We start from the raw sequence: 25,149 nt of genomic DNA, 5'->3' as shown, positions 1-25,149 counted from the left end.
GGGCAAGCCTTGCCACAACAACTTAGGACACAGCATGGGAGGAAGGAAAAGGCAGCAATTCTGGGACTAGCCACCCCAGTGGTGAGTCAAGGAGGGAAAGGGTTAACTGAAGGACAGGAAAAGCCACTTAGACCCCTGATGATAGAGGGATTAATGGGGAAGCAAGATTAAGATGAGAAGGGTTCTAGACTCATCTGAGTGAAGAGCTCACAGGGTGGTTTCTGAAGGAAAGAGAACCCCTGCGGCTCTGAAGACCCTTGGCATCCATAGTGGGAGGGTGGAAGCTGTCGCCCAAGGGTTATTCCAATGTAACAGATCAGTCAAAGAAGTCCCAGTTCAGATGCAGGAAAGATGGTCACATAGTGCAAAGAAGGAACAGGTCTTGAAAACAGCCTTGGGTGCAAATTTGATCTGCTATTGATACAATCTTTAATTTGTGAGAATACCAAATCAAATTAATTTAATTTTTGTAAATTGCCCAGAGGGTTTTGGCTATGGGGCGGTATATAAATGTAATAAATAAATAAATAAATAAATTCCCATGAGATTTCTAGGCAATTATTTACTGTGTCAGAATGAACGGTGCACTTAAGTAATTTGCAAGTGTTTGAGGTACCAGTACAAAGCCAAAGATCAGATCCTCAATTTTTATTTGAGATTCTCCTCCTGCCTCCCTTTAAGCCATGTCTTAAGTCTCAAAATGAAAATAAGACAATCATATCATACAAAAAAAATCCACCAACAACATTGTATATTAAGATACAAAAGGTAAGCATTTTTCCCTTTTCTGTATAAAATACAAAGTTTGGACAGTACATTTTTATTCCACATGTGTATAAATATAACCCAAAGAATATGATTTCAGTATCCCTACCAAAATATTACATTTTTTTGTACAAAAGTTTACAAAAAACATTTCTATATATTTACAACCCAATACTGAGAAGAGCTCCTGATTCAATAATGCAAAATATAAGGGTAGTGCATTTTTACTATAATGATACAAAGAAGATATATAACAGTATAAAAATGCAGGGTTTACTTTGTGTTTCTATATTTGGGTCACAACAGTGCCATCAATGGGTAAATTTTCTTGCATGTATCACTCTGAAATAAATGAAAGATGCACAAGGCCATGGCTCTTCCGCAACTCAGTCAGCATCTGGCATCTTTGGGCAATTTTGGGGCAGCCATGGGACCCCCCCCCCTACACCAGGTGGCTGGGTCTGAGAAACATTCGCCATTGTCATTATCCACAGTGCTCCAAACTGATGCCATGTTGGGGGCATTGTCAATAATTAAAATGGCAGGCAGCTCACAGCCATCTGCCACAGATCTTAGGATGGGTGCTGGTCACCGCCATCAGCAGCTTAAATCCACTAGGAGACCCTCGCCGACCCTCTCAAACCTGGAGCTGGCCATATCATCCCAGCAGCCTTTAACAGGATCTTATATAACCAGGGGAGTGGTTGTTCAGATTCTCGGGGGTCTTAGACCCCTTACTTTTTTTGGGAGCAGGGTCCCAATGTCTCCAGCATCCTATGTGCAATAGTGTAGTGGCAAATTCAGAAGTGCAGGGTCCCTTCATAATAGTCACAGCCATACCACCTCCTAAAATTATGCAACTTTCTAAGATCATATAATAATCTGGCCAGGCTTGAATACTGCTTTAGAAGACTCTTCATAGTGGCTAGCACACTCTCCTTTCATGCTGATTGGGTCATAGGACACTGGAGATATTGGGACCCTGCTGGGACCTGGCTTCCCAAAACTCTACATTTAAAGTACTCTTATACCACTTTAACAGTTGTGGCTCCCCCCACCCCCAAAGAATCCTGAGAACTATATTTTAAGAGAGCTGGGAACTGTAGCTCTGTGAGGGGTCTCCTAATAACTCAACACCCTTTACAAGTGACAGTTCTCAGGATTCTTTGGGGGAAGCCATGACTGTTTAAAGTGGTATAAGAGTGCTTTAAATGTATGGTGTGGAAGTGAGCTATGTTGTGCATGAGGAAAATGGGACTCTGATTTGTTTTAAAGATACCTTGTAATTGAAAAGTGAGTTGATTCCCAGATTAGTGCAGCTAAGGGGGTTAAGGGCTAAAAGCTGAAGTGTGTGCCTCCAAAAAAATTTATGCCACCATGTTGGATCCACCTACCACTCTCTATGTTTTGAAGGGTGTGGGGGGAGGGAACCCATGCCTCACTGATTTCTCCCCTTCCTCTGCCCGTATAAGGGCAGTGACATCATCTGCCTGTGGTGTGCACATAAAGAGTTACTCGGATTCCCTGATGCAGCCTGTACTACAGAGGACATCCACTGGAAAATTGCAGAAGCATCATGATTATCCCAAAAGTACAGCTAAATGGATGGATTAACGTGCGGTACAGGAGAAAACAGCACAGCGGGTCTAGGAATGAGAAGGCTGGGGAGAGGAGAGGATGCTTCAGAGGTGGATGATCTATAAAGGCAAAAGTGGGTGTTGGGATGAAGAGGCTGAATATTGCATATTTTACTGGAGCAAACTAGTTAAATCTTAGGTCGAAGGTCTCTAGTCCCCATGAATTTGGTACTCAGCATTCCTTCTTCTCTAAAGGAGGAGCCTGGGTGGGCAGCAAAGCCATTTCATAGACAACTGCGTAGTGTGGAGGCACTGAGACTTGGATAGTCTGACATAGGAAGCTGCCTTACACCAAGTCAATCAGCTGGTCCACTTATCTCAGGATTGTCTGGCAGTCTCAGGCAGAGGTCATTCTAAGCCCTACCTGGAGGTGTTGGGAATTAGACCTGGGATCTCCTACATGCAAAGCATGTCCTCTACCAAAGAGTCACAGCCCTTCCTCGATTCCTGGCGACTGCGTCTCACCAATGCTAAACGTTCTCAGGCCGGATGTTGTTCAGGGTGTTTGTCTTCAAGATTTGTCTTTGTGTGCACACAAAGAGCATGAGCGGGAAAATATGCAGGCATGTGTACACGCTATAGCCATTAGTACAACAGCGGGTGTATTCCTGGAGCCACTGGTTTCTTCTCCTGTGCTTTTACTTAGCTTTGTAGATGTAAAGGTTTGCCTACACATTTCAGACAGACAAAGCAGGTTTTCTGCTTAAACGAACACACCATCCTGTTTTGCTTCTCACTGGTAAACCACTAGGAGCCCTTTCAACTATTTGGAGAGCAATGTTTTGTTTTTCTGAAAACGCTCCCCCCCCCCCCCCAAAAAAAATCCTTTCCAAACTTTGTGGAGTGAAATCCTGGGTTTCAGGTCTTTAAAAAAAAACACCCACCCGTCCATGACTTTGTAATAGTCTCCTGGTCTGTCTCAGGAATGACCGCCTAGGATTTCATCAAGGTTGATATCTTTCATCCAGTCGTCATTACTGGGCTCGGTTTTTAACAAAGAATCAATGAAGTCTGGATCGCTGTTCAGAGCCGGCCCAATATTGTCACTTTGCTGGTTCAGAAAGTCAAATGCTAGATCGCTCGTGTGATCAGTCCCTTGATAAGCCCTGGCGGATGTTTGGTTAGTACTAGATGGGAAATGGTTTGATGACAAGGGGCTTGGGGGTGTCATACTTGCCCCAGGTGGATTTAAATGTGGCACGGTCTGTGCCCGTACTTGGCTAGGCCTTGCACCCAGGGATTTTGAGGTCCCAGCCGCTTGTCCATTTAGAGTTTGGTTCATTTGGCTCGTAGGGGATCTCATCTGGGCGGTGGCCAGCTGATTAGGAGGCACCATGGCACGCTGGGGAAATTGCTGCTGGGCAGATGTGCGCTGTAGCGGCTGGTTGGTATAGGGGCTGCCCGTGGGAAACGGGGACCCGACAGCCTTGCGTGTTTCCTGTTGCTTTGCTCCTGCCTCTTGAGAGACCCAGCTCGGTGCTGCAGAATTTGAGGCGACCATAACATTTGAAGGTCTTTGTGCCAAAGTCCCTTGATTCAAGTTGAGTTTCCCTGCCTGCGAGTTGATCCCGGGCCCGCTGTCAAATGCAGACAGGTTATTCACTTGCCCTGCTGGTGCTTGCCGAGACATCGCAGGATTGTTTTGTTGACCGGCTATCATTTGGCCTGGGTTCCTGTGCTGTGAAACTTGGCTCGCACCTGAAGTCATCACACTGTACGCACTCGCTTGACTGCAAGGAATGTTCGCGTAACAGCCCATGTGGCGTGCTGTCAGGGGGGGAGGCAGCCTGGCTCCAGGAGCGGTGCTCAAAAGATTGGAAGCCTGCAGTGAGATGCTAGGAGTTGAAATCGAGTTGGAAAAGCACAGGTTGGAGCCAATGCTCACGGCAGGTGTTCCACCTAGAAAAGGAGGAAGGGGGGAAAAGAAAGAAAAATCTCGACTGATTATCCATTTCAAGGTTCCAAACAGGCCCCATGTACCAAATCATCTATGGGGCTCTGTCCTATCGCTTCCTATCCCATCATGACTCTACTGGAAGGAGTGGAACCTGATACCCTGATGTTCCTCTTGGCTATGCCAGATCCTTGGAACATGAGAGAATTATGCATCAGTCCCTAGTCTAAACATCACTCCTGCCAGGAAATGGGAAATGCAGGGACTTCTGGGGCAACCTCCTATTTCCTAATGGAAGATGCACCTCGAGGAGCAAGCAGAATGTGACTCTCTCACACTCTAGAGCAGCCTTTCCCAACCAGTGTGCCTCCAGATGTTGTTGGACCACAATTCCCATTTTTCCTGACCATTGGCAATGCTGGCTGAGACTGATGGGAGTTGTGGTCCAACAACATCTGGAGGCACACTGGTTGGGAAAGGCTGCTCTAGAGCGTTGGTCTTTACCTGGTGGGTTGGGACCCAGTACCAGGTCATGGCCTGATCTAAGGTGGGTTGCAACAGCACTTCTACAAATACATGATGAAAAAAGAAAACAAATAGGTCCCAAAATGCATATTTGAGTTAAAGATGGGTCCTGGGTCTGAAAAAGTTGAATACTACTGCTCTACGGAATGGGTGGATTATCTATTTTCAAAACTGGGGACTCAGCCATGGTGTGGTTTTTCATTCCAGCATCCCTAGGTGTAACCTGAAACCTGCACAGCATCAAGGATTAAATTCTATTATTCTATTAAATATTCTACCTCTTCCCACACATCTTTAGAGAGAGACCAATGAAGACTCTAAGGCAGGGGTAGAGACCTCAAGCCCAGGGGCCAAATATGTCCCACAGGACCAGGGCCGGCACCAGGCATGACTGGGCCCTTGGGCACCAGCCTGCCCTGGGCACACAGCTCCTGCCTGTTCCATCTACCTTTCTCTTGTCTTTGCTGCTGCGCACGCTGCGCATGCAGGGCTGCCATCAACCAAGACGGCGGCAGAGGTGTCTCTAAGGGGCTGATGCCCCCGCTGCCATGTTGGTTGATGGCATGCGCAGTATGCTATGTGTGTGCACATGCCTGCCATCAAGCAAGATGGCAGTAGGGGCATCAGCCCTTTAAAGAATCCTCTGCCGCCATCTTGGTTGATGGCAGCCCTGTGCATGCAGCACGTACAGGAAAGACAGGAGAGAGGTAAGTGGAGCGAGTGAATGGGTGGCTGGTCTGGAAGCTCCCTCCCTGTGATCCATGGCAGGGACCCTGCTGCGGATCTTGGAAGGGGAGTGCTATTATCCCACCCTAATGAGGGGCCCTTCAGGGGTCCTTGGCCAGGGCCCAACCTGGCTGCCCTCTGGCGCCGGCCCAGCTCAGGACAGTCATAAGAACATAAGAAGAGCCTGCTGGATCGGGCTAGCGGCCCATCTAGTACAGCATGCTGTTCTCACAGGGGCCAACAAGATGTGTATGAAAAGCACACCAGCAGGACCTGGGTGTAAGAGCACTCTCCCGTCCTGCCATTTCCAGCAACTGGAATTCAGAAGTACACTGCCTCCAACAGTGGAGGTAGAAATAGCCATCAGGGTTACTCCCCACTGACCAGGCCCCTCTCCAGGCCTCTCTCTTTCTCCTCACCCACACCTCTCACTAGTCCTGCTCTACACTTTCCTCAAGTGCCTTTTGCTTGACTGGAATGTGTCCCTGAACTGCCCTGACACCTTTCGTTCGCATGGACGGAGGATGGAGAAAGAGACCTGTGTAAGTGTAGAAACCGCTGACTTTTGCATGGCTGGGATGTAGCATAATGTAAAAAAAAAAAGGTAATAGTCACGTTTGTGGCTCTGCTTCTGGCTCCATCCACCGCTGCCCTGCGGCTCCCGAGAGAACAGCCTACAACTGAACCAGTTCTGGTCTCCGTCCTATCAGTAGGTCCCCTGGTGTCAACCTGGCCTCCCTTAGCACCCTATGCTGGGAGATGACAGGATGACACCCAGACCAAAGACCAGTCCTTGGCTCCAAGGGGGGGAGGCAGCAGAGGCATGCAGGGAATGCACAGGGAATAGAAAAGAGACACAGAAGGATGACCAGGAGCAAACTAAAACAAACAATAACATGGAGAACCATTTCCGAAGAATGCTGGAGTAGAAATGTCAATGACAATGCAGCACTGGATTCAGGGCCTAGTTTGTAGCCTTCTAAAATCCTCCTCATATTATTTATTGTTGTTGTTGTTGTTGTTGTTATTATTATATCCCACCTTTCCTCCAAGGAGCTCAAATTGGGGTGTAAGGTTCTCCCTCTCTCTCTGTTATTCTCATAACAACTGTATCAGGTAGGTTAGGCTGAGAGACGGTGACTGGCCCAAGGTCACTCAGTGAGTTTCATGTCTAAGTGGGGATTCGAACCCTGGTCTCCCAGGTCGTAGCCCGGTGCCCTAACCATTACACCACACTGGCTAGAATTACCTCTCCCACTACTGGAGTGTGTGATGTCCCTGTATATATAGGGTTAGGTTTTATTATTATTGTTGAGATGTTTAATGTTTTCATGTATTTGTATGTTTTTATTTTGTACGTCACCCAGAGTGGCTGGACAGCCAGCCAGATGGGCAACTAATACATTTAATAAATAAATAAATAAATAAATAATACTGTAAATATGGTAAGTGCGGGTTTATTAGAGTATATGTGGTAAGTAGACTGAGTGAGAGGGGAGAGTACATGGGTTGGAATATTGGAGAATGTATGATGATTGGCTGAGTGTTTGGGTGTCTGAAGGTATAAATGAGAGGATGACAGTTGAGAGGGGATTCTAATGGTTGGGTCTGTTGGTTCGTTTGGTTGGTTTTGGAGTGGGTTGTAGGGTGGATTGCATTAGGTGGGTAGTGAGGCAGGATATTGATGACTAAGAAACATAAAGAGTAACACATCTTATGAAACCACACGCTTGTTGACTAAACCTTTAAGTAATCTTGTTATTCCCTGTGTATATAAATAAATATTTCTTGGTTTACCAAAATGCCTGATCCTTGACTGGGCTTTCACAGACCAGAAGGGTGGACAGGGCATATACCAAGGTTGGGAAACAGTATCAATGGTGGCAGCGGTGAACATCATCAGGAATCCAGAGCAACCCAGGGCTGTAATCTTTATAGGCACAAAGATACAGGGGGGTTGAGGCCTGTAAGTGCACCCAGACACAAAGTAGCAATAAGCCAGGAGGAGATGAAGGCACAGTCTCAAGGCAGTATTTAAGTTGAGACCTATCCCATTCTGCGTCTGTGTTAGAATTGCCTTTAATATGTCTTTTAATATGTTTTTAACCCTTTTTTTAAAAGATTTTTAAAGTTTTTTTTAAAAATGTTTTTAACATTGTTTTGTTTTGGTGTATTTTAGGGTCTTTTATTTTGTTTTAGAGTGTTTTTAGTGTTTCTGTTTGCCACCCTGGGCTCCTGCTGGAGCGAAGGGCGGGGTATAAATAAAATAATAATAACAATAAATAAATATTGTTTACAGGGAGTGTCTGGTGGTGCTGCCTAGCAGGGAGATCTTGAGAGATCTTTGCTAGAGCCGGTGAGAGAACCATTAAGAGACCAAGACCCTGAGGTGGGACCATGACAAGGCGGTGACCACGGGTAGGGGCCTCACAGAGTGAAAGAGCCTTCCTGACAGATGGACCATGTTCCAGAGACATAGCTGCCTGTGAACAGTCTGTTTCTACCAAAAGTATCAAAGAGTTTTTGGGAGCACTTTAAGACTAGCAAAGACCAAATGTGTTGACTTGTACATAGATGGCCAACACCCTATATTCTTGGGTAGCAACATGAGTTGTCTCAAAGGGCACAGCGGTTGGGACACTGGTTTTCTATCTCACTCCAAAGACAATTTTTCCTTTTTTCTCTGAATTGCTTGCTATTTTTAGCACCTCCCCCTTTTTTTCTTGGCCACTCTAATTTATACCAGATTGGGAGAAATTCATTCCAATTAACATCGAGCAGAGAACATAACCAGACCTTAAATACTAAAAGGAGTGAGTGATACTGGAGACTGTGTCAGTTTCTGATTCATGCCCAGGACCGACAATCAACACAGGGGTTGAGGCATGCAAGATCCTTGGGATCTATTTGAGATAACAATGGAACAGAGTTTGGTTTGGCCCACATTTAAAGTGAGTTGACCTTATTTGCTGGTCCGGGATTTATACATGGATTGGAATATAGGTTACAATCAGATTGCAATTTTGCAATGCAGTTTCGGTTCACAAAACAAAAACACAAATGCACATTTTAGTGGAACATGCATATAAAAGCATATAAAATGCATTTTAGGTGAGAAATACATACAACATGTGTATTTTAGAGAGCTGTATACAATTTAAATGCATTTTTGTGTTTTATTTTAAAAATGCAGAAAACAGGATGGTACAGACTTACGGCTCCATATACATAAAAAGGAGTATTATACTATTTTAAACAGTAGAAAGTCTCACATCGACTCCTGTTGGAATGTGCATCTGTGTGCAAACCTCAGTGTTTATGCACACCCATTAACAAACTGCATGCCACAGTGTCCTTTTTCTTCTTTTTCTTGGTTAGACACAGGTGGCCACCATAGTATGAAAAAAGTACTAAGGCCACATCTGCACTATGATGCCAGGGCTGAATTTGGCCCTTGGATCTGAGGTTCCCAACCCAAAGTTGAGAACTTAGGGCAGCCTTGCCCAGTCTGATGCCTTCTTGACGCCTGGGCTATAACTCAATGAACTACCAAAAAGGAGAGGGTTCCACAAAACAAATGCAAAAAAGGAGTCACTACCCAGTATGATGGAAAGCAAAAAGGGGGAACATTGCATTTAGGCCCTCTGTCTTCCCTAACATATTCTGAGATCTCAGAAAAGTGAGGCTGGGTTGCAATTAAGCCCTGCATGACTTATTTTTAAAGTGAAACCACACAGGGATTGTTTCAAGTTAGCCTGAAGAGCTGTCATATTTCAAAAGCCACTTTCTTCAGACAAGTCCTTTATCTGTCAGCTACCAGCCATATTCCAGCAGAATGAGGCAGGCAGATTTCCCATCTTCAGATGGGCTCTCTGGTGGATCTGTTAGCTGATATATACCCCCAGTGAACTAAAAATCTCTGCGTCACCCCCGCTCAAGCCATCAGTTGAGCTACTTATGATGCCGCAGCATGTTCATGAACATTATAACAGCTGAAGGGGAAAGGTCAATCAAGAGATATTGAAAATCAATGCAGCTTCTGTGAAGGAAGTGGAAGGATGGTTTGTCTGGGAGAAAATCCACACAGAGGAGCGAGGGACAAGCAGAGCTTTGTGCTCCAAGTAGACTAAGACAAAGGATAGATTAGGAGGGAAGAGGAAGGATGCTGAAAGAACAGGGGACCAAAGAGACAGGAAAAGAACCTCTCAGAGAGTCCAGAGATAGAAAGGGCTGAGAACTGTTGTTGGAGAAAGGGTTACGTTCCCCATATTCAAACCAACTAAATCTTTGACTGCAGTTCTCTACTTCAGTGGTTCCCAACCTTTTTTTTCCTCTGGCCCACTTGAAAATTGCTGATGGTTTTGGTGGACTAACTCAACAGTATTTCCACCTGTTGTGGCAATTGTCATATGCTGTGCTAGAAGCTGTATTGATTTTTAATTGTGCTTTTATTGCTGCTTTTATTTTTCGTATTATATTTTACTGTATTACAATTTGCATTCCATAGAATTTCAATAGTAATACAATAAAATATAAGAAATAAAAGCAGTAACAACATGCAATCAAAACTCAATATGAATGTTTAACGTGGGTGTGGCACTTGAATGAAGCTCACGGACCATTGGCGGTCCACAGACCACAGTTTTGGAACCCCTGCTCTAGTTTATTTCTGTTTCCAAGCATGCTTACCTGAATACTGATGTGTTTGCTGCAAGCTGACCTGGTTCCTTCTTTGGTCTTTATAGTCTGGTGGGGGCCTCGTCAGGTGTCGATTCAACTGATCTTGAGGGGTCATTTTCTCCTGCAGGATTATAACAAGGAGAGAGAGAGTGAACTCATTATTTGGGTTAGCCGAAAGGTGAGTGATCTGTAAGAATGTTGGAGAATTCCAACCAACATGGAAACTGGAGCAGAAATGGCTGATGTTTGCTTGTTCGGAAATCATTCCCATGAGTATGATCAATATTTGCTGGTGTTGCTGCTTTCAGTCTGAAAAATTTCAGTCAGTTTCAAGTTGAAAATATCACTGATTGTTTTTTCCTCATATGCACTGCATTTTCCTTGCACTGAAATAAATAGGGTGGAATAATGAAATGATAGCATACGTTGTGTGTTTTCGCCACAGCAGACAGTGAGACAACAAGCATAGCTTTTGGCAGAAGGCAAACTTCAGCAGAACAAAAACAGTTCGGCATGCAACAAATACAGGACAGAACGCAAAACAATGCCTTTTGCGATACCAGTTTCCAGGTCATAAACAGGAGGAAGCATCAGGAGGTTTGGTGGATGTTTCTGATTTTCTGACCTGTGCAGATTCTGCAGTTTTCCCATTTGATATCAGGAAGGGTGTAATGGAACTGTTTGGGTCAGCACAAATAGGTTGAGGATCTGATATTTGGCTATGTGCCTCAGATCTAGGGAAAATGCTCCAAGTGAATACAAACTTGGAGCCAAACTACACATGACACTAAATGCATCATTAGAAACCACATCAGGTGTTTAAAGTTGTAGTGGGCCTCCTGATTTTCATCAGGACCACAGAATGAAGGGAGAGAGGAATTTTAACCCTTCCCTCCCCAGCCACAATTCTTTGCCGCCAGACCATTGGTTCAACCTCCCTTCTTCATGAGCTACGGGCTTTGTGAAAATTGGACACCCCAATGCCTCAAACTAATATTTCAGTAAGCTGATGTTCATAGAATCACAGAATAAGAGTTGGAAGGGGCCAATAAGGCTATGAAGTCCAACCCCCTGCTCAATGCAGGAAATCCAATGTTGTTGGATTCCAGTTCCCATCAGCCCCAGCCATCATGGCCAATAATAGGAGTTGTAGGCTAACAACATCTGAAAGACCACAGGTTCACTATCTATGGTTTACAACAACCTTGTAAGGCAGGCCAATATCATCATCCTCATATTGTTTGCAGAAACGGAAGACAAAGAGAGGGTGGTTTGCATAAAGCTAGCTGAATCTGGAACTTGAGGGTCTTTGGGCCACTAAGATCTCTGCCTATTGTAACATATTTGCAAGGTTTGCCCCCCATCCCCCGAAAGGAGGAGCAGAAGTCACCAACATGGATTGGTGAAAAACTACTTTTTTGAAGGTTGCAACTCTCTTTCCCTTTCCCTCTCAGCAAATTGTCAAAATGAGTTTGTTCTTCCTACAGAAGGAAGGAATTTTCTGCCCAGCTCTGCAGTCACTGAGAGGCTTCCAGTAAGCACAGAAAATGTCGCCTGAAGGTATGCAGACATGGAGCATGGGTGGTCCTTGTGTGCTGCCAGCATCTGCTAAGGAAGGAAACTGAACTTGCTGCTGTGCGCCAGCAGCTCGGCTGTGCTGCAACCTGCTTTCCTTGTGGGCTGAAAATACAGCTCTCCCACCACCCATCATGTGTCAGGCCGCTAACTGGCATCAAGGAATCACACTGCAGAGTTGGAAACAGAGGAGGGACATTGCTTCACAGGCAGGAAGTATACCAGGTTCAAATGCTTTGCATCTCCAATTTTAAGGATCTCAAGTCAGCTGGGAAACACTCCATGAGACACCAGGAAGTGTAGGGCAGACAAAGTGACAGCTTCATACCTCACATGAAGGTAATCTAATCAAGCAGTGGCAGATGGTGGCTCCATGCCAGTGGGGCAGTGGAATCTGCTCTGGGTCTTAGTCTGAGCTTTCGAGGTGCTGAAGCACCTTGGACAGCTCCTTGACAATTTAGACTAAAACCTGGAGCGGATTCCATTATCCCTCTGACATGGAGCCATCAGCCACCGCTGTAATCAGTGTAGGTCAGTGGTGGAGCATCCGCTTTGCATGCAGAAGGTCCCAGGTTTAATCCCCAACATATCCAGGTAGGGCTGAGAGGGACCCCAGCCTGAAATCCCTGGAGAGCCACTGCCAGTCGGTGTAGACAATACTGAGCTGGACAGACCACTGGTCTGACTCAGTATAATGCAGTATAATTACATTCCTGTGTTTTTGCACAAGCATAAACCCATGGGTGGTTCTGTTTCGGATTTGTTCCAGTGTGCACCTGGCGCATGCAATCTATATGGGGTCTGGTTAATTGCTGTAAACTGCCCAGAGAGCTTCGGCTATGGGGCAGTATATAAATGTAATAATTAAATAAATAAATATGACCCTTTAATTAACTGAGTGCTGAACTAGGTGTGATGCCAATCATACAAACAGATTTTGTAAAAAGTAAATTGCAGGTATGGCCTCCTTATAGTCTGGATTAGGGCCCTAGCATGGGGCATAGGGGTGCTTTTACCCTTGGCCACCCACGGTGGTTTTGATCCAGATTTGGCACCCCTCTTTTGCAATCTGCACTGAAAAAAGGCTCCCATTTGTTCTAATGGGAGCTTCCCACTCCAAAGACAAGCAAAGCAAGTGCCCTCCCACAGAGCTGTGGGTTCTTCCCATGATCCTGAACTATGCCTTTGGATGTTGGAGGCCCAGCCCAAGTCAACAGAACCTGCTTGCCAGAAGTTTTTTCTGAAGGCGTATCTGAAAGCGCCCTAACTTGAAATGGACAGACTAAGTGACCAAGCCCCCCTTTGCTCAATACATTCAAAGCACTATTATACCATTTTAAGCAGTCATGGCTTCCTCCAAAGAATCCTGGGAAGTGTAGTTGATAAAGGGTGCCAGGAGTTGTTAGGAGACCCCAATTCCCCTCACAGAGCTAAAATTCTCAGAGTTCCTGGGAAGAGGGGTTGATTGTTAAACCACTTTGGAAACTGTAGCTCTGTGAGAGGAATAGGGGCTTCCTAACACCTCTTGGCACCCTTAACAAACCCTGGTTCCCAGAATTCTTTGGGGAAGGCACTATTTGTTTAAAGTGAAACAATACTGCTTTAAATGTATAGTGCAGATGGAGCCCTAGTAGATACTCTCCGATTTATTATCAGTTTTTCAATTCTGTGACATTGATTCACATATAAACTGCTTAGGTTTTCTGTAAATTCCTTAGTTGTCTTTAGTGTAAGTAAGCGGTGTATAAAGTTTGTTAAAAAAATAAAATAAAATAGGAAATTTGAAAATTTACTGCTTCCGTTAGTATTTTTTGCTGTTGCTGTTGCTGTAGAAGAAGTTGTTGTTTCAGTTGCTGATTGAGCAGTGCTTGCTGGGGTGAGTTCATGCAACTGCTTCCAGCATTCGGATTCGTGCAAGCGCTTGACGTTGGACTGGGTCCTGCGCTTTGGCTTAGGACGGAGTGTTGATCCTGCAGAAGACAAAACACAGGGTGTGTGTGTGAAGAAGGACAAAAACATGGACAAAACCAGAAAGCCAACACCTCCTTCTTAGCCTTTTGAATGCTGATTAAAATGTGGGTCCTTCTCCCTTCAGCTGTAGGATGACTGTAACAGAAATTTGGCAGAGGAAATGAACAGAAGCACATTCTGGAGAAAATTATAGGGCTACCCCTGTGGCTGCAGTAGAAAGCTTTGGCTTTCTAGCGGGAACTTACAGAAGCTCAAAGGACAGCTGTCATAGCAATTTGTACAAATCAGTGTGATTATATAGCAATAACCACATCAACACATACCATCCATGCAGTAACTGTGGTGTGTCCTATTTCTAAAACTTTCTTCTTGGTAGGGAGGGAACCTATTAATCTCTTTGTTATCCTCCTCTCTCATTACATATCTCCAAGCTGGTTCCCAATATTCCATCCCACTCTGCCAACATTCCATTACACCCTAGCCTACTTTGGAGGGTTAAGGGAACCTCCAGAACAGATTTAGGGGGTGCCCAATGGGAGGAGAGGGGGAAAACATTATGTCATGCAAGAAGAAATCCTTGCACTGATGGAACATTCTCCTTGCTGCTATTTTGAATTAGGGATGAGCTAGAATTCTGCCCAATTCAGATTTGGTATCAAATTTTCCATTAACTTGCTTCATGTCTATTGTTGTGGATCAGATTTTTATGTAGCGATTTTCTACAGCTAATTTCGAAAACAGATTTTTTTAAAAAAAATCAGCTTCCAAAATATTGATATTAAGAATGATAATTTTTCATTTTGTTTATCAATATTTTCCTTATCTATCGACCAATCGATCGATCATCTATCTCTCTATCTCTCTATCTATCATAAATATTTATTTATAAATCAGTAATAATAAAAGTAGTGGCTAGCAAAGAACAAACTTGAATTGATACTGGCCTGTTAGGTCGACAAAATGCTTTTGAACGGGCACTGGCCAATGCATCCCATCTCTACGTTGAACACAACCTTGAGTATGGATCTGTATGTAGCTAAAACAGCAGTACCCACAAACAAGAAAATAAATATGTGTGTGTGTGGGGGGGGAGAAAACCCCCAAAGAGCTCAGTGAGGACTGAGCATGTTCAGTGGCCACTGTACACTGACTGATTGTGTGTCTCTGTGTTTGTGCATGTAGGAATCAGAAAACCAGGGAGGATGGGGAATGGAGTATCCTAGAAAAGGGCATGGATGGCTTGCTGGAATAGTCCATGCAGCAACATTTTGTGGCAGGCTGCATTTGTTTCCTTACCAACATTGACAGATTGACTGGGAGCATCAGGACCCTGGAATGCTTCCCGCAAGAAGAAGCCCTAAGAATTTTGGGCTTGGATTATTACCCCAAATATATCAGACTGTCTTTCAATTAAAACAACATTTTTTACACCTGCTGCTCAGAGGGTTGCAATGATTCTGTGGGGCCACCAGGATACATAGAAGCAATGCTTCTACTCCGCTACCCTTGAGCCTGGTTCAGAGGCTTCAGCTGGTGCAGAATACTATGGTGAGACTGACGGTGGGAACATACTACTGCCAACAAGTAACACCAGTGCTTAAAAGTTTGCACTGACTGCACATGTGCTATCAGGCCAAGCTCAGGTTCTTCTACTAATCTGCAAGGCCCTTAACAACTTGGGTCCAGGATACTTGAAGGACTGCCTGATTCCTTATATACCTGCCTGATCCCTGGGATGTTTGGGGGAGTCATAAGAACATAACAAGAGCTGCTGGATCAGGCCAATGGCCCATCTAGTCCAGCATCCTATTCTCACAGTGGCCAAGCAGATTGTCTGTAGGAAGCCCACAAGCAAGACCTGAGCATGAGAGTGCTCTCCCTTCCTGCAGTTTCCAGTAACTGGTATTCAGAAGCATGCTGCCTCCAATTGTGGAGGCAGAGCATAGCCATCATAGCTAGTAGCCACTGATAGCCTTATCCTCCATGAATGTGTCTAATCCTATTTTAAAACCATCTAAGCTGATGGCCATCACTGCCTCTTGTGAGAGCAGGTTCCATTCCTTAACTATGCACTGTGTGAAGATCTATTTTCTTTTGTCTGACCTGATTTTTCCGACACTCAGCTTCATTGGATGTCCACGAGTTGTGATGTTATGAGTGAGGGAGAAAAACTTTTCTCTATCCACTTTCTCCATCCCATGCATAATTGTAAACACTTCTCTCATGACGCCTCTAACTTGCTCATGTTGCAGGAAGCCAGATTTCGACTGGACATCAGGAAAAACTTCCTGTTAGAGCCATACAACAATGGAATCAATTACCTAGAGAGGTAGTGGGCTCTCCGACACTGGAGGCATTCAAGAGGCAGCTGGACACCCATCTGTCGGGAATGCTTTGATTTGGATTCTTGCATTGCGCAGGGGGTTGGATTTGATGGCCTTGTAGGCCCCTTCCAACTCTACTATTCTATGATTCTATGCCTTTTCTCTAAACTAAAAAGCCCCAAATGCTGCAACCTTTCTCAGGGGAGGTGCTCCATCCCCTTGATCATTTGGGTTGCTCTGATCAGAATCTTTTCCAACTCTACAATATCCTTTTTGAAGTTGGGTGACCAGAACTGCACATAGCATTCCAAATGCAGCTGCACTATAGATTTATTCATCAGCATTATGACATTGGCAGTTTTATTTTCAATACCTTTCCTAATGATCCCTAAGATGGAATTTGCCTTTTTCACAGCTGCTGCACACTGAGCTGACATTTTCATCAAGCTATCCACTATAACCCCAAGGTCTCATTTCTGGTCAGTCACCGCCAGTTCAGACCCCATGAGCATTTATGTGAAATTAAGATTTTTCACCCCAACATGCATCACTTTACATTTGTTTACAATGAATTGCATTTGCCATTTTACTACCCATTCAATCAGTTTGGATAGGTCCTTTCGGAGTGAATTTCTTCTAATAAACACGTTTGTATGCAGTTTTGACTAATACACATTTTAGAAAGCAAATATGATGCATTTCTGTATGTTATTTTCACTAATATATGTAGTTGTTATGCACTTTCCCCGAATATATGCATTTTTGTATACATTGGTTGGAGAACTGCATTGCAACATTTGGAGAAGTGAGTATTTTGAAGGGAAAGCTTTGTTTTAGTTCATATATTGCTTTGAGAAATGTGAATTATGCCATTTCTCATTTAAATACAATCAAAATAGAATTTCTCCCCCATCCGTCCTACTAACATTAGGCAGGCACCTGTATTATACAGTTTCAGGTGCCTGCTTAAAGATTTTCTTTAACTGAATTTCTTAAATATATATATTTAAAACACCAGTAGCCATTTGTAAGTGCGCATTTTAAAGAGCTTGCGTAATATAACATGTAATCTGGAACAAAAATGGTAATTTCCCCTGACTTTGTATTATGCAGTTCATGTTGCAGCAACGAGAGAGAATATCCTAGAAGGACTATCCACACTAAGGTCTTTAACAGCTTTAAAAGCATGGCAATTTCCTGGGAATTGTACTTCTGTGAGCAGGAAGGTAGGATGGCTTTTGTTGTTATGTGCCTTTAAGTCGATGATGACTTATGGCGACCCTATGAATCAGTTTTTAGGATGCTTTTATTCTTGTTTTAGGTCTTCATCTGCCCACACCACTGAGTCAGCATTGAGGAACTTCTTGAAGGAAAATGTAATCTACGTTCCATTGAGGCCTTACTGTCCTGTGCTTAGTCCTGAATCATTTCATTGCACTGATGCATAGCAACTTGGAAGGTGCACATGTCAAAGGCTGGAAGTCTTATAGCACATGATAGTTAAAAAGAAATCACAAGGGCACCATGAGAAGAAGCACAGGTTCAAATACTTGTAGGAAACCCAGGGTTTTTAGTATGTGACTGGGAGATGCACCCCCAAAGAAAACCAAACAAAAGATCCTAGCAAAGACAGGAGTTCATGCTCTTTCTAACTCTTATGTTGTATAGAAAATGTGATTAAAAAAAAAACTTTTTAAACCATTCTAAATTGCCTTACCAACGACAGAAGTCCATTATGCCCATATCGTGGAGGAATTCGTGCTGTGGATGACTGGCCACATCTGCACTATCCATTTAAAGCAGTGTCATAGCACTTTAAACAATCCTGGCTTCCCCCCAAGAATCCTGGGAACTGGAGTTTGTTAAAGGGGCTGAGAATTGTTGCGTGTGTTATGGGCCTCCAAGTCAATTACAATTTATGGCGACCCTACGAATCAGCGACCTCCAAGAGCATCTGTCATGAACCGCCCTGTTCAGATCTTGTAAGTTCAGGTCTGTGGCTTCCTTTAGGGAATCAATCCATCTCTTGTTTGGCCTTCCTCTTTTTCTATTCCCTATTCCCCTCACAGAGCTACAGTTCTCAGAGTTCCCTGGAAACAGGGACTGACTGTTAAACCACTCTGAGAATTGCAGCTCTGTGAGGGGAATAGGGGTCTCTTAAGAACTCTCAGCACCCTTAACAAACTACAGTTCCCATGATTCTTTGTTTAAAGTGGTATGATACAGTTTGAAATGGATAGTGCAGATTGGGCAAGCGAGAGTGAACAGTTTATGACAGCCCAGCAATTAAATCCCCGGTTAATATTTCAAGTTACAGGTGGAGCCAGGGATGGCTCCAAAGGGTGGCCAGGTCGGGCCCTGGCCGAGGGCCCCTGGGGCTACAGGGGCCTCTCTGCTCCCCTTCTGTGATCTGTGATAGGAACGCTGCTGCGGATCACAGGGCGGGAGCTTCGGAGCCCCCACCATTCCCTTGCTCCACCTACCTTTCTCTGCTGTCTTTTGTGGCTGTGCGCGCTGGGCTGCCCTTAACCAAGATGGTGGCAGAGATTTCCTTAAGAGGCTGAAGCCTCTGCCGCCATCTTGGTTGATGGCAGGGATGCGCACATGTAGCATGCATGTGTGCCATGAACCAAGATGGCGGCACAAGCTTCAGTCCCTTAGGGAAATCTCGGCTGCCATCTTGGTTAAGAGTAGCCCTGCGCACGCAGCCACAAAGGACAGCAGAGAAAGGTAGGTTCAGCAAGGGAATGGCAGGCAATCAACGGTAGTGATCCTGCCGCGAATCGAGGAAGGGGAGCACCGGGGCAGGCTGGTGCCCAAGGGCCCTGGCATGCCTGGGGCTGGTCCTCGGTGGAGCTGAGGTTAGTTTCTATTTACACTCCCAGATCCCTCATACAGAGCAACCTGTAACAAAGGTTTGTCTAGTTCAGTCTCCCACACATGCTGTGACCCCCTCACGGTCCAACTCCGGCACTTATGAAGACATAAATAAGCCTTATGCTCCATTGACTTGTCTGCAGATGAGTTGGATTTGTAAATATTTAAACAAGCAAGCAAACAAAAGTGTAACATATAGCAATAACCACATCAACAGATACCATCCATGCAGTTACTGTGGTGTGTCCTATTTCTAAAACTTTCTTCTTGGTAGGGAGGGAACGTGCATGAAATGCAAATGAGGATGCCTAGATATGCGAGTGGACTGGAATATGACAGCTGAAAGTATTCAAAGCTTCCAGATGGATTTGCATCCTGAGGTCCCCATTCCTTCCTTGTACAGAACAACATACTGCCACCAGAAATGAGTTTGTCCTTTCAGATTTCCTAAAATCCTGCTTGCCATCTTCCCGTACCTTTCATATTAGCATATCAGTATTAATTGTTACATTCACAGTTGCATTGCATCATGGGGTTTGTAATCTTAGGGAACGCTGTTACTATGGGAATGAACCTGTGGAAGCCTGCCCCCCCCTGAGGTTATTCCTCCACACACACCCTCCAATCTGTATAGATCCTTTACTTGTGGAACTATGGGAGGGGGAAATGCAGTCAGAAATCACTGCAATCAGGGGTGGCGCCAGGCATGACTGAGTCCTTGGGCCTGCACTGAGCCCACAGCACAGTAGACCAACACTCTTTCTCATCCAGTACAGGTGGCACAGGGCTAATAAGCCCATCTGCGCAACTCACCTACCACTTGTGTCGTGTGAATGACATGCACGTGTAGTGCAATGCCTGCCCTCAACTGAGATGGCGGCGGGGGCGTCAGCCCCTTAGGGTAGCCTCCGCCATCATCTTGGGTGATGACAGGCATGTGCACACAGCATGCACGGCATTCACGCTGACAGGAGAGGTAGGCGAGGGATGTGGGCAGGCATACTGAAGTCCACACTGTCTGTATTGGGGGGGTGGCTGGAAGTTGCCTCTCTGCAATTTACAGCAGGGTTGTGACGATGCTACAGATTATGAAACAGGAGCAGCACCCTTCCACCCTAAGGGGGGCCTCAGCCAGGGCCCAACCTGGCCATCCTCTGGTACTGGCCTTGACTGCAATTTACTCACTAAGAAGTAATACAATGGATAAAAAACTCCAAGGCTGCCTATATTTATGTTCTGCCTGTTCTAAAACAATTCCTGCCTCTTATATCTCTCCCTATAACATTTCTGGCTATGGACCTAATCTTACGGCTGCATAAGGAATAAGAGCTTTTTCTGCTTGACACAATGAGAATAAAAGTAATTTCCTGCATCACATCCCACAAAAGCAAAAGTGGATTTTGGTAAATAACCCCAGAGAATTCTATTCTGCAGTAGCAGAACCGCTTTTCTCCTGCCCCCTCTTCTTCTTCTTCTTGTATTATTATTATTATTATTAACAATACATTTATTAAGCAGAACAATATATTTATATATTAGGGTTGTCAGGTGTCCGGGTTTTGCCTGGAGCCTTCTGTTTTTTGGGGTCCTGTCTGGGTCTCTGGGTGAGTCATCTTAATTGCCAAACTCTTAAGCTTTCATTTTTAAAAAAAATTAAGTTTCTAGGTGGTCTGGTTCAAAAGATATAAACCAAAATGTCACCCCCCCTGCAACTTCTGTTATTACCAGCTGCTCTAATCCCTGCCCTTCAGGTTTTTAGCCAATAAGTGAAGTCAGGGTTGTGACAGACATAATTTGTTGACACCCCCCCCCGACAATACCTAAACCCCAATTCAAGTTCTGAGAACAGTTTCCTTTTCTTGCTTGTCTTACTTCAGGAATCCAGTAAATATATAGCTTTCAGCAGCGTAAAGAGTACTTTCGCTGTAGAGGACTGGGACTTGCTTCTGAGTAAACATGCATATGATTGCACTACAACAGAAGATCACAGCAGAATCTTGGTGGGCATATACAGTAAACAATTTTAGTTATAATTATAATAAAAGTGTACATGCAGGGTTTTTTAATTACTTGTAAAATGGCATATTATACATTTTATCTTTCAAATAATTTTTGAACAGAAGTTTTAAAAAGTGTACATGCTGTAGTGTTATACTTTTCTAATTAAGGAGTCAAACAAGTTTAAATTATACTGGACTGGTGAAGAGGGCAGTTTATTTGTCTTATTCATAACTTGTTTTGAAAACTTTCCCAATATGAAGTTTTTTTGGGAGTAAAGCTGCAATGCTAATTTCACATACCTGTCTGTGGCTTCCTTTATGGAATCAGTCCATCTCTTGTTTGGTTTTCCTCTTTTTCTACTTCCTTCTGTTTTCCCCAGAATTATTGTCTAGTGAATCATGTTTTTTTATTGCGTCCAAAGCATGATAACCTCAGTTTCATCATTTTAGCTTCTAGTGATAGTTCTGATTTAATTTGTTCTAACACCCAATTATTGGTCTTTTTCACAGTCCATGGTATGCACAAAGCTCTCCTACAGTACCACATTTCAAATTAGTTGGTTTTTCTCTTGTCCACTTTTTTCACTTCTTTTCATGCCTGAATAGGTTTGCCTAAACAAAAATGTTTTTAGCAGTTGCCAAAATGAGTACAATGAAGTGCATGCCTAATGTCAATAGGCAGGGAGTTCCAAAGTGTAGGTACTGTCACACTAAAGGATCAATTTCTCACAAGAGCAGAACAAGTACTATGTGGAACCTATAAAAAGGAAAGCACACCTTGAACTTGGCCTGGTAGCAAATTGGCAACCAGTGTAGATTTCAGAGCAGAGGAATTATGTGCTAATAGGGTCTCACTCATGTCAGCAATCATGCATGCAGCATTCTGCACTAACTGCACCCTCCGGGTCATGTTGTGCTGCATGTGGATTTCTGTGACCTTGGCTGACTGGCTGCCACTGATGATGCACCTTGTTATTTGCATGATGGTTTGTTTTTACCCAACAGTGGTAAAAGAGAACTCACATACTGGGAATTGTGGCTTCAATTGCTGTTGTTCCCAATCTACTGCCTGTGAAGGTAGACCAAACCATGTGTGTTTTCTCTCTGTCAATTATTACTCACTGGAATTGGGTTGGCTGTCAAAGTGAGTTTATAGCAGCCCACAGAATAAACAGGAAAGAGTAGAGGATCTTTTTAACTCTTACTCATTTCTCAAACCTCTCTTTGCAGTAAAGGGTCAAGTCTCTAAAGAAGTTTGGAGCAGCCATGTTAAAAGGCAGGCAGGGTATTCCAGCAGGGGGTTGCCAACCCTGCTTTCATACGGATATCGTTGCAGAGGATCCCTAGTCAAGCCTTACCAACAGCACAATCCTAACAATATCTACTCAGAAGTAAGTCCTGTTGCATTCTATGGGGCTTAGTCCCTTAGTAAGTGTGTTTAGAATTGCAGCCTTCAGGGGCAATCATCTTTACTCCTGAGTGCTCCCATCTAACATCTCCACAACACTATGCTTTCTTACTTCAGTGGCCTTCTGGTGACTGGACTGGCCTGAGAGCACTTAAACCCTTCTTACCAGAAGCAAGTAGGCTAGATTAAATGTTCTTTACCCAGGCTCTATAAGCAGGTGAGAAGGAATGATTCTGTCACTTTAGCTGGACCTGGAAACAGCCTCATTTAGCTAAGATTTATATCTTAATTTCCCATCAGAGATTTTTTTTGTTTGAGTGGTCCAAGCAACTGTGGTTGATGCTTAATGTACTATGCTCAATGATATCACTAGGGCCTGCCTCCTATGACATCACTAGGACCCACCCCCTATGACATCACTAGGGCATACCCTTTGTCTCCCCTGTGGGCTGCTATAAACTCATTTGACAGCCAACCCAATTCCAGTGAATAATAATTGAAAATAAAACAGCCGATATCATAATGCCGTTGTATAAATCTATGGTGCATTTGGAATACTGTGTACAGTTCTGGTCGCCTCATCTCAAAAAGGATATTATAGAGTTGGAAAAGGTTCAGAAGAGGGCAACCAGAATGATCAAGGGGATGGAGCGACTCCCTTACGAGGAAAGGTTGCAGCATTTCGGGCTTTTTAGTTTAGAGAAAAGGCGGGTCAGAGGAGACATGATAGAAGTGTATAAAATTATGCATGGCATTGAGAAAGTGGATAGAGAAAAGTTCTTCTCCCTCTCTCATAATACTAGAACTCGTGGACATTCAAAGAAGCTGAATGTTGGAAGATTCAGGACAGACAAAAGGAAGTACTTCTTTACTCAGCGCATAGTTAAACTATGGAATTTGCTCCCACAAGATGCAGTAATGGCCACCAGCTTGGACGGCTTTAAAAGAAGATTAGACAAATTCATGGAGGACAGGGCTATCAATGGCTGCTAGCCGTGATGGCTGTGCTGTGCCACCCTAGTCAGAGGCAGCATGCTTCTGAAAACCAGTTGCCGGAAGCCTCAGGAGGGGAGAATGTTTTTGCACTCGGGTCCTGCTTGCGAGCTTCCCCCAGGCACCTGGTTGGCCACTGTGAGAACAGGATGCTGGACTAGATGGGCCACTGGCCTGATCCAGCAGGCTCTTCTTATGTTCTTATGTTCTTATGACAGAGAGAAAACACACATGGTTTGGTCTACCTTCATAGGGAGCAGCTTGGGAACAACAATTGCAGCCACACTGCCCAGTATATGAATTCTCTTTCACTACTATTGGGCAAAAAACAAACCATCATACAAACAACAAGGTGCATCATCAGTGAGTTTGAGGGGGTTGAGCTGACCGCATGGAACCACTGTTGTTGCTTCTATGGATGAAAGGGAGTGAGATTAAAGGTAAATGAAATGTAAATAGAAAAACAAAAACAAAAGACAGTGATGATTTCCTAAATGAAATACCATAAAAACCACAACAAGATCCTTATGAGTAAGGCAGAATGCTCAACATCCTACAACAACTCAGGAAACCAAAACAAACAAAATCCTGGCCGCCAGTCAGCCAAGGTCACAGAAATCCCCATGCAGCACAACCTGACCCGGGGGCTAGACTTAGTGCAGAATACTGCGGCACAATTGCTGACATGAGTGAGACTGTATCAGCACAATATCTCTGTACTGAAATCTGCACAGGCCAAGTTTAAGGTGTGTTTCCCATGTTATGGGTGCCACATAGTACTTGTTCTGCTCTTGTAAGAAATCAGTCCTTTAATGTGGCAGCACCTACTCCCTGCCTATTGACATTAGGTAGATGCCTTCATTGTACTCTTGTCAGCACCTACTAAAAACATGTTTGTTTAGCCTACTTTATTATTTTGAATGTTTTTAAATACCTGTCTTTAACAGTTTTTGCCAATAATTTTATTATTTTAATTCTTTCTGTAAATGGCTTTGAGATTTTTTACAATAAAATGGTATATAAATGTTATAAATAAAATACATAAATAAATTTTAGAGTCACTGTGGCCTTTGGGTCTCTTTCCATTTTTAGGAACAAAGGGATCTGCCTTATACCGACTCAGGCCATTTGGTGCCATCTAGATGAGTACTGATTACATGGACTAGCATTGGCTCTCCAGGATTCCAGGCAATGCTCTTTTCCAGAAACTGAATTTTGGCCCTTTGCATGCAAAGCATATGCCCTACCACTGAGCTACAACCCTTCCTCTGCTTAAAAAAAAAGTTTAAAATTGTTCTTTTCAATTCACTAATGAATGCACATCATACCTAGTGCAGATCCACACCATTCATTTACAGCACATTCAACACATATTTGAAGCACATGAATCACACCACAGAATCATGGGAACTGAAGTTTGTTAAGGATGGTGGGAACTATAAATGTGGGGGGGAACTACACTTCTTAGGATTCTTTAGGGTAAGTCATGTGCTTTAAATGTAAATTGGATGTGCTTTAAATGTATTGTGTGGATCTACTTCATAAACTCTGCCTGCATGTAAATCATTTTAATTAATTTTTTTAAATGGAAATGAGCTATACAAAGTTTACTGCGTGACTATGGGCTTCTCACTATCTCTCAGCCTAATCTGCCCCTCAGGATAAAAACAACAGAGAACCATGACCACCCAAAGAAAGAAGGGCACACTTAAAGTGTAGAGTAAATAATGATGTACAACCATAGGGTGAAATCTGATACTTATTGGGAGATAGT

At 44.0% G+C, this 25,149-nt stretch overlaps 1 protein-coding gene across 1 annotated transcript in view; it reads right to left on the bottom strand.

Annotated features, from left to right (window-relative positions):
* Positions 1-633: 633 nt before the first annotated feature.
* The window catches only part of MAML2 (mastermind like transcriptional coactivator 2), a 234,191-nt gene continuing 209,675 nt past the window's right edge, over positions 634-25,149 (bottom strand). The window contains exons 3-5 of the mRNA XM_061628774.1: positions 13,596-13,772; positions 10,237-10,348; positions 634-4,301 (exon numbers count right to left, since the gene is read on the bottom strand). Coding sequence (XP_061484758.1) covers positions 3,322-4,301; positions 10,237-10,348; positions 13,596-13,772 — 1,269 coding nt within the window. The 3' untranslated portion in view covers positions 634-3,321. The remainder of the gene's footprint in view (positions 4,302-10,236; positions 10,349-13,595; positions 13,773-25,149) is intronic.

Source organism: Rhineura floridana, chromosome 5, assembly GCF_030035675.1.
Source record: "Rhineura floridana isolate rRhiFlo1 chromosome 5, rRhiFlo1.hap2, whole genome shotgun sequence".
NCBI classification, from domain to species: domain Eukaryota; kingdom Metazoa; phylum Chordata; class Lepidosauria; order Squamata; family Rhineuridae; genus Rhineura; species Rhineura floridana.
The sequence above is the reverse complement of the archived record's forward strand: the minus strand, read 5'-3'. Positions and strand labels throughout refer to the sequence as shown.